This window comes from Kogia breviceps, chromosome 12 (genome assembly GCF_026419965.1).
Source record: "Kogia breviceps isolate mKogBre1 chromosome 12, mKogBre1 haplotype 1, whole genome shotgun sequence".
NCBI lineage: Eukaryota > Metazoa > Chordata > Mammalia > Artiodactyla > Physeteridae > Kogia > Kogia breviceps.
In genome coordinates, this window is record NC_081321.1 from 38,238,002 (window position 1) to 38,251,246 (window position 13,245).

The 13,245-nt window shown below is 35.6% G+C and overlaps 2 protein-coding genes across 5 annotated transcripts in view; one reads left to right on the top strand and one right to left on the bottom strand.

The window, feature by feature from the left end:
* The window catches only part of PFKM (phosphofructokinase, muscle), a 478,771-nt gene that overhangs the window by 417,742 nt on the left and 47,784 nt on the right, over positions 1-13,245 (top strand). The window lies entirely within an intron of this gene.
* The window catches only part of SENP1 (SUMO specific peptidase 1), a 62,590-nt gene that overhangs the window by 43,615 nt on the left and 5,730 nt on the right, over positions 1-13,245 (bottom strand). For 2 of the 4 annotated variants that reach the window (XM_067009182.1, XM_059080409.2), the window contains exons 3-7: positions 12,614-12,744; positions 11,265-11,346; positions 10,348-10,389; positions 5,988-6,147; positions 2,080-2,251 (exon numbers count right to left, since the gene is read on the bottom strand). In XM_067009182.1, the coding sequence (XP_066865283.1) occupies positions 2,080-2,251; positions 5,988-6,147; positions 10,348-10,389; positions 11,265-11,346; positions 12,614-12,744 (587 nt within the window). The remainder of the gene's footprint in view (positions 1-2,079; positions 2,252-5,987; positions 6,148-10,347; positions 10,390-11,264; positions 11,347-12,613; positions 12,745-13,245) is intronic. The other 2 variants (XM_067009183.1, XM_059080410.2) reach the window with 1 other exon arrangement.

A 13,245-nucleotide genomic window follows, 5' to 3' on the forward strand; every position in this document is an offset into this window, starting at 1 on the left:
TCTTCAAACCCGTTGTAAGACTGAACAGCACAGTGGTGACTTGTTAATTCCGCTGATAGCTTCATATTCCTGAAGGTGTTAGACAACTCCAGAAGTAAGATTCATACACAATTCTCCTTCTTTAACATAAGCAACAGATGTTTCTTAGAGATCCCAATATTTCCATGGAAAATAACTTTTCCTCCAGCTTATAAGCTCCCATCAATAATTTTAGTCCAGGGGGGAAAAGTAACATTTTAATCTGGATTATCTGTAATATCCAAGACTAAATATCTAATCTGTTGAGAGTTTCATTTAATAAAGTTTGGTCCAATATTTCACCTCGTTCATATAATACGGGTTACTCCATATTTCTACACTACAGGTGACTTGCTTTTCACAGCAGATTATAGACTTAAAAATGACTGAGACAAAATTCCCTGCATCTCTTGTTCCATAGGATAGGTTCAATCCTTGGCATCTTTTTGACACTGCAGAAGGAAAGAGAAACCAGCTTCATGTCCTCCCTTGACCCAGACTGTGGCCTGGAAGATGGATTGGAAGGATGAAAGTATTGGGTCAGTCCAAGTCTTCAGGCTGGAAGTGGAGGCGAAAGGAGGAGGGGCTGAGTGGTCCCAGGGACTGGTTGGCTAGTGGGTGAATGGGGGGCTTACAATGAACACATTCTAAAGGGCACTGGTGATGCCAGCAGCAGCCACACGGGGCAGGAATGGGTTTGGGAGGCCTGTACCAGCTGCCATGCTGTTACCGTCTCGGTCCCCACAAGTCTCTCGGTACCCTGCTGGCTGCCTGCACTCTAGCACAAGCACAACCCCCACAGCTCCAGTAACTAAAAAAGAATTATGTATGTAGTAACTGATACACAGATTGTACTAAATTCAATGTTACAAAAGGTACAGTGAAAAATCGCCCTTTCATAACTGTTGCTCAGCTCTTATCACCAAATGCAACTGGTGCCAGTTTCTTGTCCATCCTTCCCCCTGATAATTATGATTTACTAGCTCTGTCATCCTCTGCTTGAATATTTTAGATTCAATTCAAATTTAAAACCAAAAAATATACAGCATTTTAAACTAACTATGTAACATATAATCAAGTTTTGCCACCTAAGAGATCTTCACCGCCAAATTACATAATTATTTAGCACATAATGCTATATTCTTGACTCCACGGTCTGTAAGCGCCAATGGACAGGAACCACATAACCATGCTGTATAACAGAGAGCATACCTTCTACACTCCTGTAGAAGAACTGGGCTGCAGACTGGTCATTTATTAGTTGTGTGACCTCTGACCTTTACTTTCCAACTTTGTAAAATGTGGTTATTACCTCATCTCTACCTATTTCACAAGGTTAAAAGAATTCAAAACAATAATACATGTGGAAAGCACACTGGGAACTCTAATGCTATATAAGTATGAGGTCATTATTATTCATTTGTATCTCCACAGCAACCAGTCCAAAGCTGACTAGATGCACAATAAATATTTAATTGAACAGGTGTAAGCACATCTCCTTATTGTATAAATTATATGTTATATATAAGGAACTGATTTTTTCCTAAGTTTGCTGAATGAATATAACATAGTGTCAACACAACATCTTTCTTGTGGAGAAAGTTTATGATCTCAAAGATCTTACTCAAATGAAAGGATGTAAATTATTTAGCTGGCTTCTGGATTTTTCTTCTATATTGAGGAAAAATTATCCTAGTAAGAAGAGCAGGTATCAAATCCAGCAAGGTTAACAGCTTTGCCACATGAAACTAGAGCTTTAATAAGGGTCCAAAAGAGAACAGAGAGAGTTTGATGTATGAGAAGCCACTCAGACAATACTGAAGATTAAGTGTGCTGTCCAACAGGAATAGAAGATGGTAAGAAAAATACTGAAGTCCTGATAAAATATCTCCTTACTTTCTTTAGAAGAGATGCTGGCACTCAAAAAGAGCAATTAAGAAAGAAAAAAAAACACAGAAAGGATTAATGGAATGGTTAATAAACATCTAAGTCAGAGGGAACAAATGGCTGAATGTAGGGAGAGTCTAACTTTTAGTAGCTTTTGTTGCAGGTTTTCCTTACCTCTTCTGCTGTACTAATGTGTCGCCTCTGAGTTTTCTTGGGGCTCAAAAGATTTCGACGACATGAACCACTCCAAGATGGACTTGGAACAGGCTTAATAGGAAAAGATTTTTCATATGCAGACACATGACAGTGATGGTTTGACTTTCCTGTAAAAGTGTTTGATAATCCACTAAAAAAAAAAAAAAGTTTGTAAGAAAAGACAAGAACAGTAAGTAAAAATCTAACCAGGTGATTATTTTCCCTTTTAAGAAATAACAAAAACAAAAAATGATCAAAATGACAGATGTACCCTGTGAGGGAAATACACAAGAAATGATATGAGTTGCTGCATTAAGTTCTGCCACTTAGGAGGTCTTAAACTGCCAAACTATGTAATTATCAAACACCTAAAACTGTATTTCTTAGCTTCACCATCTAGAAGTTCCTTTGGTCAGGAACCATAGACCTGTGTGGTATGACAGAAAGACTATCAGATTAGACTTCTTCAGAAAACCTGGGTTCTAGGTATGTACCTGGGTTCTAGGTGTGCTAATACGTACACACTTTCTATTTACTCCCTGCGGTCCCCTCTCCCAGCCTTCTGGAGGGAATTATTTTAAGATTACATATGCAAAGATGGATAAAGCTGAAGCTTCTCAACTGTTTTTCAACTGAATTTAAGTTTCCTAAAAGACCAACAGAGGGCTCCCATCCTCCATTAAAAAAAAAACGAGATGGCTTTTTATGAGGCTGCATCACTGTGACTGCTCCTTCTGCCCTATCTACTTCTTTTGAAGGAGAATTTTGCTTTGTTTCTTTATACCATATGTGCCTCAAATAATGGGAAAAATTGGCAAGAAAAATATTTTTGTGGACTCAAAATCCAGTTCTATCTCTAAGGTTAGGTTAATAATTTAAAGTTTTTTTCTATGTGCTCTCTTTCAAATATCATTACCCAGCACAGGTACTTGTGCTCAATATAATTAATTTTCTTTCTTTCTGCTGAGGATGAAGAATAAAGTACATAGCTGACTAAGCTGAACTTATTGAAATGAACTCTTTAAATCAGTACATGTGCTCTGATCCAAATGAAATCAGACTAGGTCTAACGAAAATTAAAAAGTACATCTACTCCCTCTAACTCTTCAAACTCTAATGTTTCCTATGTGTGTTAGAGTGGGGAAAGGAGCAAGAACTTGGAATTTCAGAAACACGGTTCTTTTCTTAGGATGGGTAGATGTGGCTAGGAAAAAATGGCAAGGGCAATGTAATTTGCTTGGTAAAGATATAATGAATTCCCTACAATGTCTTTTGTATTTATTTTTCCTAGAGTGTGTGTGTGTGTTTAATGCAAAAGATTCTTCTCTCTAAAGAAACAGTATGAGGGCACTTGCGATGCCAGAAAGCAAGGGTGCTGCCAACAACTAATGAGGTTGAGTCAGACACAGACATAAGCCTGAAGGAACTTCCACTAGCCAAAGTTGTGAGAATGTAAGCACTAAAAGAATAATGATTGTAGTAGTGGATTAAAACACACTGAATCCATGACACTGAAAAAGGAACAGAAAAATTCATTTGAACCACATGAAGTGGCGATTTAAAAAAAAAACTTACTTTGAAAATTGGTAATGCAAAAGAAAGATCTAATCACATACCCTGCTTTCCCAGTAGGAAAACTATTTCAGGGTAACCAAACAGCCCTAACTAATGAGGAAAAAAGCTCTCCCTTATAGCAGAGTGCCAATTAATTAGTGTAAAAGAAATGATAAAATTAGAAAAATACTACTTCATTAACTACTAAAATTATTATCAGGTCAAAGGAGGTCAAAAGGTACAAACTTCCAGTGATAAAAAAAGTAAGTCATGGGGATGTAATGTAGAGCATGGTGACTACAGTTAATAATACCATATTTCATATTTGAAAGTTACTGAGAAAGTAGATCTTAAAAGTTCTCATCACAAGAAAAAATATTTTGTAACCATGTATGGTGATGGATCTTAACTAAACTTATTGTGGTGATCAATATACAAATATTGCATCACTATGCTGCACACCCGAAACTACCATAATGTTATATGTCAATTATACCTCAATTAAAAAATTATTATCAGCTAAGGATTATCAATTGATATTAGTAACTCCTAGGCTGATTTGAAACTGGTCGTTCATAAAATGCCAAAGTAACATCATTTAGATTACTTTCTAGTCACAAGGGGGAAGAAAATCTAACTGTACAATTAAGGACCAGAGCGCTATCACTCTAATCTAGAGGTCAATCCAGCATCACTAATGATAGGACTGTAGGTTTTCTAATATGATGTAACACAGTATCAGCTTTTATTAAAGTCAAAAATCTAGTTTATAAAATATACAGAGGATAGAGGACAAAATAATGATACTATGGGAAAGCAACTTGTCAAATCCAAAAGGTGGAACATTCTGCAGAAAAAAGTCATGTCATAAAAAAAGGGGGAGCTGTTCAAGATTGTAAGAGACTTAAGGGTGATAAATACCAGATGCAATTTTAAACTGCATACTGCTTTGGACAAACTAGCTGTAAAGGATACTTTGGGGTCAACTAGGAAAACTTAAATATAACTCATTCAGTGTATAAGATAAAATTTACTGAATGAAAAAGAGAAGATGATTGAAAAAGATTACAAAAGAATATGCACAATATGAACTCATTTTTGGAAAACAATGTGTGCAAACAGAAAAATATCTGGAAGGACATGTACTAAGACATTACAAAGGTGACCTCTGACTGGTGGGAATATGATGTTTTTATTGTTTATTTGTGCTTATCTGTATTTTCTGATTTTGTACAAAGCATGAGCACTGTTTCTGTAATAACATTATTAAAAAAAATAACAGTATGGCATTATTGAGGAAAAAAAGCAACTTGCCAAATGATGCATACAGAATATCTTTAATGAAGATAACATATTATACATTTTATAGTATTACACAGCATATATATCATTCTATATCTAAGCAAGAGAAAGTGAAAGAGAAACAAGCATAGGAAAAGATTTGGAAGGAAACGCATGAAGGGGAAGGGGGTAAGACTGTGAGTAGTGGTCAAGGGATCTTTGGCTTTATTGGCAATGTTTTAACTTTTACAATGTGACTGTGTTAATGAATTATTATGTAACTTTAAAAAATATTAAGAAGTGGGGAAGACAATCCCTGGGAGTACTCACACATGTTTCCAGAGTCCATGTGCTAATAATTATAAAATAAAATAAAAACCATCTTGCTGGTTTCAATCAGCACCAGAAAGCTTAGCTTTGACTAAGCAGGAAATTGAATGATCCCACATGCCTAAAATCCATCACCAGAGTAATATTTAAGAAGTCATAAATACCATATTAAAAAAGAAATATTTACTAATAAAGTACTTGAGGGAAAAGTTTCTAAGCCAAATTTCATCTGCCTTTAATAATCAGTAGAAGTTTGGTGAGGGAATAAGCAGGGCTTATAAGTTAGGCTACATATGATCAAGTTCTTTCTGAGTCTAATTTTATAATAGAAGTAGTTGACTAAGGTGTGAGGTTACTATGGTTTAAGTCAGGTCTCTGCTCACATGAGAGCCTACAAAATGTGCTGGTTTCTTTGCTACTGAAGTTGCAGAAATTGATCAATTTTCACTTTAAGGTTCAAAATAGTCATATTGATTCTGAAGGGTCCCAATACACTCATATCCACCAAGGTTTCCCTCAAAACTCTCTCCCTCTAATTATAAGATTTGGCTGTCACCAAAATCCAGCACCAGATAAATTAAAAGTTGAAAGTTCAAAATGAATTTGTCCATTATCTCTATGGTTTAAAGTTCAAAAGTGGTGTTACTTTTAAAAAATGCCATATAGCCATTTTCCCTTATATTGGAGGAAGAGCTTGTGAACTGAGCAGCCAGAATACTTACCTTGAGGTCTTTCGGGTTTCGAGGTAAAGACTTCGGCTGTTTCTTGATTTTTGTAAAGTTGAACCTGATGCTGGAGTGGAATTTCTCCACTGGCCATTTGCACTCTGGCCAAAGGTTCTTAGGTCTCCTGAGCCAAGAAAACTGTCTGAGGAAGGGTTGTCTAGAAGAATAAAAGTTTGAATAAATTAAACAAATACCTATACTGGTTCTCCATATGACTGCAACCATGTCCAACATTGTATTCCAAAGTAATGTGGCATATCACCATGTCTCTAATGGAAGAAAGATCCCGGTCTCAACTGCCAGTAAAGTCTGCAGTAAGGGAACTTCTACAAACTATAATTGATTCAGCCATACTAACCTGAAAATTGATGAAGGAGCTGAATCCTGCCACAGCCATGTGCCTTATCTGCATCAATGTGACTCCGTGGTGTCCACCAAAAGTCAACATTTTACCCCAACTATATCTTGCAAGCACTCCCAGGCCTGGGCCTGAAAGAAGGTAGGCCAGACCAGTAAGAAAGCAGGTGGAGGGCCAAGGTGAATTGTAATTCAAATGAACAACAGTTATTGCTTAATAAGCAGCTGGTGTCACTTTCTTGTTTTAGTTACCATGTTCACGACTCAGGGGCTCTGTCTAAGAGCAGAGATAACCTAATTGCTGCTTATTCTGGCCGGCTTATGGCAGGAATGACCCGTCATTATGCATTTGATTCTGGTATGATAACCTTCAGTCACTTAATGTTATAATCATCAGACATATCAATACTCGGATGCTTGCTATTGAAATCAGACTAAGCGAGGATTAATTATTATTTGAATTTTCTGACTTGTGGCTTACAAACTGGGGTGATAAAAATCTTTCAGAGTTTCAGCTAGGAGTAGTATAATTTTTATAGCCTCTTCTCTCCATCAGCAGGATGGGACAATTTAAAACACCTTCAAAATAACTTCAGATGTTAGGCTATGTAACCGAGGAGCACCAGTAGAAAGACAAAAATGTAACTCTCTACTCCCTGAATTTTGTCTAATGCCAATATCACTTTGAGGATCCTCTTTCAAAGCACATTACTATGGAACTTTGCACAATATTATGTATTTATGTTATTTAAACTATTTAACATAGCTTTTGATACTCTATCCAAAAAGTTTGGCAGCTGACAGAAGTATCAGTTTTGTATTGTATTGGAATTTTTTTTTTAAGCTGATCAGGATTATCAGAATTTAGGCTAAATAAGATGGAAACAAAGCAGCAGTCAGGGGTGGTTTTAGTACCAGTTGATGCACCAGTGGATGACCTAATTAATAATTAAATTAACTTTCAAAATGAATTACAACCTTTTCCCTTTGTAATCAACTATGCTTGATATCTATTACTATTACTGTAAAAATAAGAGACGTGAGGCTAATGAGTTTCATTAAAGGACCAGAAAATCATTATCTTAAAGCAAAGTAATAACAGTAGAAATCTTCATCTCTCATACTTTTTTTTTGTTAAAATTTGATTAGGGAATGATCTAACTAGAGATGTCAAATTACTTGAGGAATAAGCCTACCAAAAATGCAAATTTGAGACCAAGATAAACCAGAGTAGCCTCCTCAATGGCATCTGACAGAGGTTTTGGCTTTAAAATTCAAGGGAAAAGCACAGGATCAGGCAATCTGTTCCACCAGAATAAGGTGGTTCCGTCCCCACTCAATGAAATCACTGAATAGTGCTCTGCTGCTGATGGGATCAAGCAAAGCTAGAAAGGGACCAACAGGAGGTTGCACACATTCTTTTTTAGTTGACTGTTTAACCCAGCATTCTGTCATCATTAAGAAGTCAGATTGCAAATGTCACAAATAAGATTACTTATGTGTACATACACACACATAGAACTATAGGGAAATACACCAAAATTTTAACTTTGGTTGTGTTCCAATGATAGAATGATGGGGATTTTTCTACTTTTCTCTACAAATTTTCTACAAGGACAGGCAGTAATTTTATGGACATAATGATATTTTATATTTTTAAAAAAGTGTGTCAGGCAATCAGTATGAAAGTAACCATCAGTTTGTTCCTGTTAACTTTCAGATTTATTTAGTTATTATGAATACAGGATGCTTTAATTCACCTTACCTACTAAATGCCTATTTGGCAACCTAATTTAACATATTTTCCAAAGATAAGACATTGACAATGGTTCTAAGCATGAGCAAAATCATTTCTTTTCATCTTAAGCTACTTTTCTTTAAGGTTTAAAATGTTTTAATTTTCTTTTCAATTGTGCTCTTAATAAAATCAAGAGGTCTTCAAGTCTGACCAGCACTAAGTTATTAAAGTGAAAATGTTGCATTTTCTCTGCTTTCTAAATTTAAAAAATGTTTTTAACAATCTAATCTTGAGATTAAGAAGCAAATATTTTAAAAGCTTGATACAGAGAGGCAGATCCAGTAAAGTATAAATGGGAAGCTCCAGATTCTAGGTTCTGAAGTTTGAGTTTTTCCTGTGTTTGTTTTCATCTTAGTGGAGGAGAGGATAGTAAGGTAGGAGAGGAGACAAAGACCAGTACAGTCAGAATGAGGAGACTGAGGCAGGTAAACTGGGGACCCACATCTAGTGCAATTAAGAGGTGAGTCTCAAGGTGACTGACCACAGAAATCAATGTGGAATTATTGGAAAAGAATAGGAGGTAAGAGACAATATTCTGCAGGACTTGTAATGAACAAGAATGGGTGTGGCAAAGGAGCAAAGTTGAAAAAGTACACAGTAAAAAGATTTGAATTAAAGTCTTTATTATAAGAAAAAAGTATACAGACCCTTGGCATTCACAGATTGAAAGTTCTGATTGTCAGTGAGCAACCTAAAAGGTCTGTGGCATGTCATAAGCTTGCTTGGTCAGGGGCTAGATTAAACTTGGCAGAGGCATAAATCTGAATCCTCTGCTTCAGGCTGTATTTTAGAGAATGAATCTAATAGCTCAGCAACCCCATTTCAATATGGTTTTATTATTTGCTGTTGGTATTCTCTAGTCATCATCATGTATAAAGTAACTGTTATGAATTTTTTTCTTTTCCTAAAAAAATGGCCTTCAAGTGAGAAATAAAAACTCTGGCATAAAATTTTGATATAGGGATCAAGTTGTGGCATGAGGACAAACAGAAAAAATATAACCCTCAAGAATCATGTAACTGAGTAGAAAGCCAGCACTCTGGTTAAATACCACCACAGTCAAGAATATAGGAACCTGAGATGATCTCAGAAATATCCTTTGTGAATATCAAGGGTCTACTGAAATTTAAAAGAAAAAAGCTAAAACAAATTATTTTAAGTCATGTTATTTATAACAGCTGAAAATGGAGAGGGTGAAGGGGACCTAAACCATAGAGAAAATGAAGGAAATGAAGACGCAGACCCATTATCCTAAATCACAGCCCCCTGGATCCAGTTGTGTTTCTACATTAAAAATTTTGGGGATTTTACAAAGATAACCTGGTATATACTATGTAGCACTTCTAAGTATAACCTGAAGCAGCACCCTGTTATCAAACATACTGATATATCTACAGTAAAATGTGTAAATATTCATATTTACAGAGATAAATAAAAGACAAAACATAAACAGTTAAATGTCAGTTCATGTAGCTTTTGCCAAGTAATGAATTGAGCTCAGGTCAGGTTCTGATGTCAAATAAATTATGAAAATATTTTTTGGTTTTCAGAGCTTTTCAGATTTTGGAATTGCACATAAAGGACTGTGAATGTGCATATAAATTCCATGGATTATGAGAAATCAACAGAAAAAGGTAAATAAGAAGAATAACAGGTAAGCAGATAGAAAATTTTAAAAAAATATATTGGGCTAAAAAAAAATCACGTTTTGAATTATACAATGTGTACATAGATATATACTCAGATAAAAAAACAGAGAAGACCACAGGGTTAAGTAAGAGTTGAGTTAGCCAGGAGATCTTGAGTATAATTTTCTATATATGATTGTTTACTATTAAGCAATTACTTTAAACAAAAACCAAATATTCTGTCCAATGGTAAATCAGCATACAAAATTACAAGCAAACACAGCCTGAGTTCAAATGAAAATATTATCCACTCAACTGTCCTTCCCCTATGATCAATACTAATAAGCTATCAAGCCATATTTCAGGCTCTCTGCTCATCAGAAAGGCCTTTTCAACAATAATGATGGCAGAGTTACTTTCTGAAAAAATTAGCTGATTTTTCTATACAATTATGCACATACTATGTGGACACCATTTCCCACCCCAGAAGAGGAAATCCAGTGCCCAGGGTAAAGTACCACCCACCTAAATGATATTTAAATATAAGATAAATCTAAAAGAGCATCATACTAACGTCTTTTTAGGGGAGGAGATCTCATCTTGCTGACAAAGAATCCTGAGGAAGCCAAATAACAACAATAATTATTATTTGCATTTCATATTTATTATCTCAACTTATCCTTATAAAAATCCCATTGAAACAGGTTCAATGGTATGGCTAATATTCCCATACTTGGGTCAGGTGAGGAGATTAAAGCATGAGGAGTGAAAAGACTTTGGAAGACCACTATAATCTTCCTGGGTCATACTGCCAGGAGACTAACCAATAAAAAACTCTTAAGTTTCCCCAAGACAGAGCCAGATCATTGGAAATCCAAACCTTAGAAAGGGGGCAGATGAAAAGTCAGGCAGGCCAGGGGCTAGGAAAAGCCTAGAGAATGCTGACTTCTGTCATGGATCACAAGTTGAAAAGGCAAGCCCTCGAATATGCAAGCATGGCTGTGGCAGGTGCTAGACAGAAACATGTAGTTAACATTTCCTGCCCTAATGGAGGGACAAGCTTGGGTAGAAATAAATTTTCAGGATTTATGATTTTAAGCAGAATACAAATAGGCTAGCTTTGTGCTTCAAATCAGTACAAGTAACCTTTACATCACATACACATATCTTAAAAAAAAACCAAAAAACCAAAAGCCAAAAACAAAGCTGTATTGCTTTTAACAAGGGCATAATAGACAAGTAAGAGAATGGATTCTAAAAAAAAAAAAAAAAAAAAAAAAAATCTCCCTTTAAAAAATATTTGGTTGAGACTAGATCAGTGAAGTATTATAGCAATCATACACAGAGAGCTCATTAAAATGATGTTTTAGTGGAAAAAATACCATTTTGCTTTCAACAGTGTTTTCACTTTTAGAGACAGTAAACACAAACAACTTGCTAGGAAGAAGTCTGAAAGGTAGAAATGCCTTGACTCCAAGTAATGTGTCATACCTGAATAATAATTTGGATAAGCTGCACTTCTTGTAGAACAAGTATAAGATCGGTCCAAATTTCCTTGCCTGGAAGGTAAAATCTAAACAAAACAAAAGTTTTTTCTTAAACCATATTTTTTACAATAAAACAAAAATTTACACTAGGAAAAATATATAATTAAACAAGATTTTGACATGTTTCAGAATGCAATATAATTAATTACAATTATATATATTATAAATAAATTAAGCTACATACTAGTAAGAAAGGAAAACATAATGAAATGATTAAGGCTTCAAGGGGAAAAATGGGCAAAATATCTGTTATACAACTTTAATTCAAAGAATGCTCATTAGAAGGTAATACGTATTTAATATATCCTGTTCTCAAAGCCAGCTGTACCACATATCGAAGCAGCTGACAAAATCAACCTGGTTTTGATTCTCTTGATAACTTTACAGGACAGTTCTTAATCAGGGGTGCTCCTGCACCCCAGTACAAATCTGCAAATGTGTAGATATTCGGTTATCAAAATGATTACTGGGGGCAGATGCTACGGGTATTTAGTGCCCAAGGGTGCTAAACATTCTGCACACAGCAAAGAACAGTCTCATCCTAATTAATAATAGCTTCCTACTGAGAAAGACTGCTTTATTAACAGTCCTCAAACCTTGGAGATTTTTTAAACTGTAGATTCTGATTCAGTAGGTATGGGGTAAAGCCTGAGATTCTGCTTTTCTAATAAGGTCTCAGGTGATGCTGCTGCTGCTGGTCCCTTGAGAAACTAAGCTTTATAGAAGAGAGAAATTTCAGAGCTACAGTATATTTTCATAGTTTCTCCCCATTTAATGCTCAGTTTTTGGGTTTTTTTGGGTTTTTTTGTGGTACGCGGGCATCTCACTGTTGTGGCCTCTCCTGTTGCGGAGCACAGGCTCCGGATGCGCAGGCTCAGTGGCCATGGCTCACAGGCCCAGCCGCTCCGCGGCATGTGGGATCTTCCTGGACCGGGGCACGAACCCGTGTCCCCTGCATCGGCAGGCGGATTCTCAACCACTGCGCCACCAGGGAAGCCCAATGCTCAGCAATTTTAAGACACCAGTTTAAAAGAACGCTGATCTGTGTATTAGTAATTGTAACATTAAGAGGAATAATAAAGAGTTTCTAAAAGGTATCATTCTCCAAGAATTTATACATAGCCTGGCTCTTATTTAACTTTAACGTATCAAATAGAATTCCAAATACTAGCATTACTGATTGTAAAAAGTTTACATATATTCTTGTGCCTTTGAATGTGGCATTTAAACTCTATCAGATGAAAACTTAAGCCAAAATAATTCATTAATTAAGGAAAGAAAATTATTACTAACCTGATGGTCAGAAAGTGAAAGCTGGTCCTCTGGAAAACCTGTTTGTGACAGGAGATGGGTTTTGAATATGGAGTTGTGGTTCACTAAAGTTACTTCTCCAGCATCCATCCTCATCCTATCAGCAGTATCATCTGGGGAAAGAGTCCGGATTAGTTCAAGTCACATAATTCTGCAACACCTACTTTCCTATGAACGAATCTTCTCACCTAATAAAAATGATTTCCCCCAAACACCTCTACAGTCAAATAAAACCGCTCCTTCATAACTATTGGCAAGAAATCTCAAAATGTCACTGTCAAAAAAACAGGCCCATGTGCAGAAATTGGTTAATTTGGAATTGAGATCATCTACTAAATAGTTCAAAACTTGTGCAAGAATAAAAAGAGCTTAATTCAAAGTTTTAAAAGTAATGAAATTTTCCCCAAAGAAATTTTTTTTAAATTTTAACTGTAGGGAAAAAAAAAAAAAAAACGGGAAAAATTTCACCATTCAAAACAAATACTCTTAAACCTGGTTTATTTCCTCTGTTTCAACTCAACAAGGTGCTTTAAAATTTAATCCACTTGAAAATTTTTTCTGCAAAAAGAGTAATTTATTCATATAGCTCTTAACAGATATCAGCTCAGTTACTG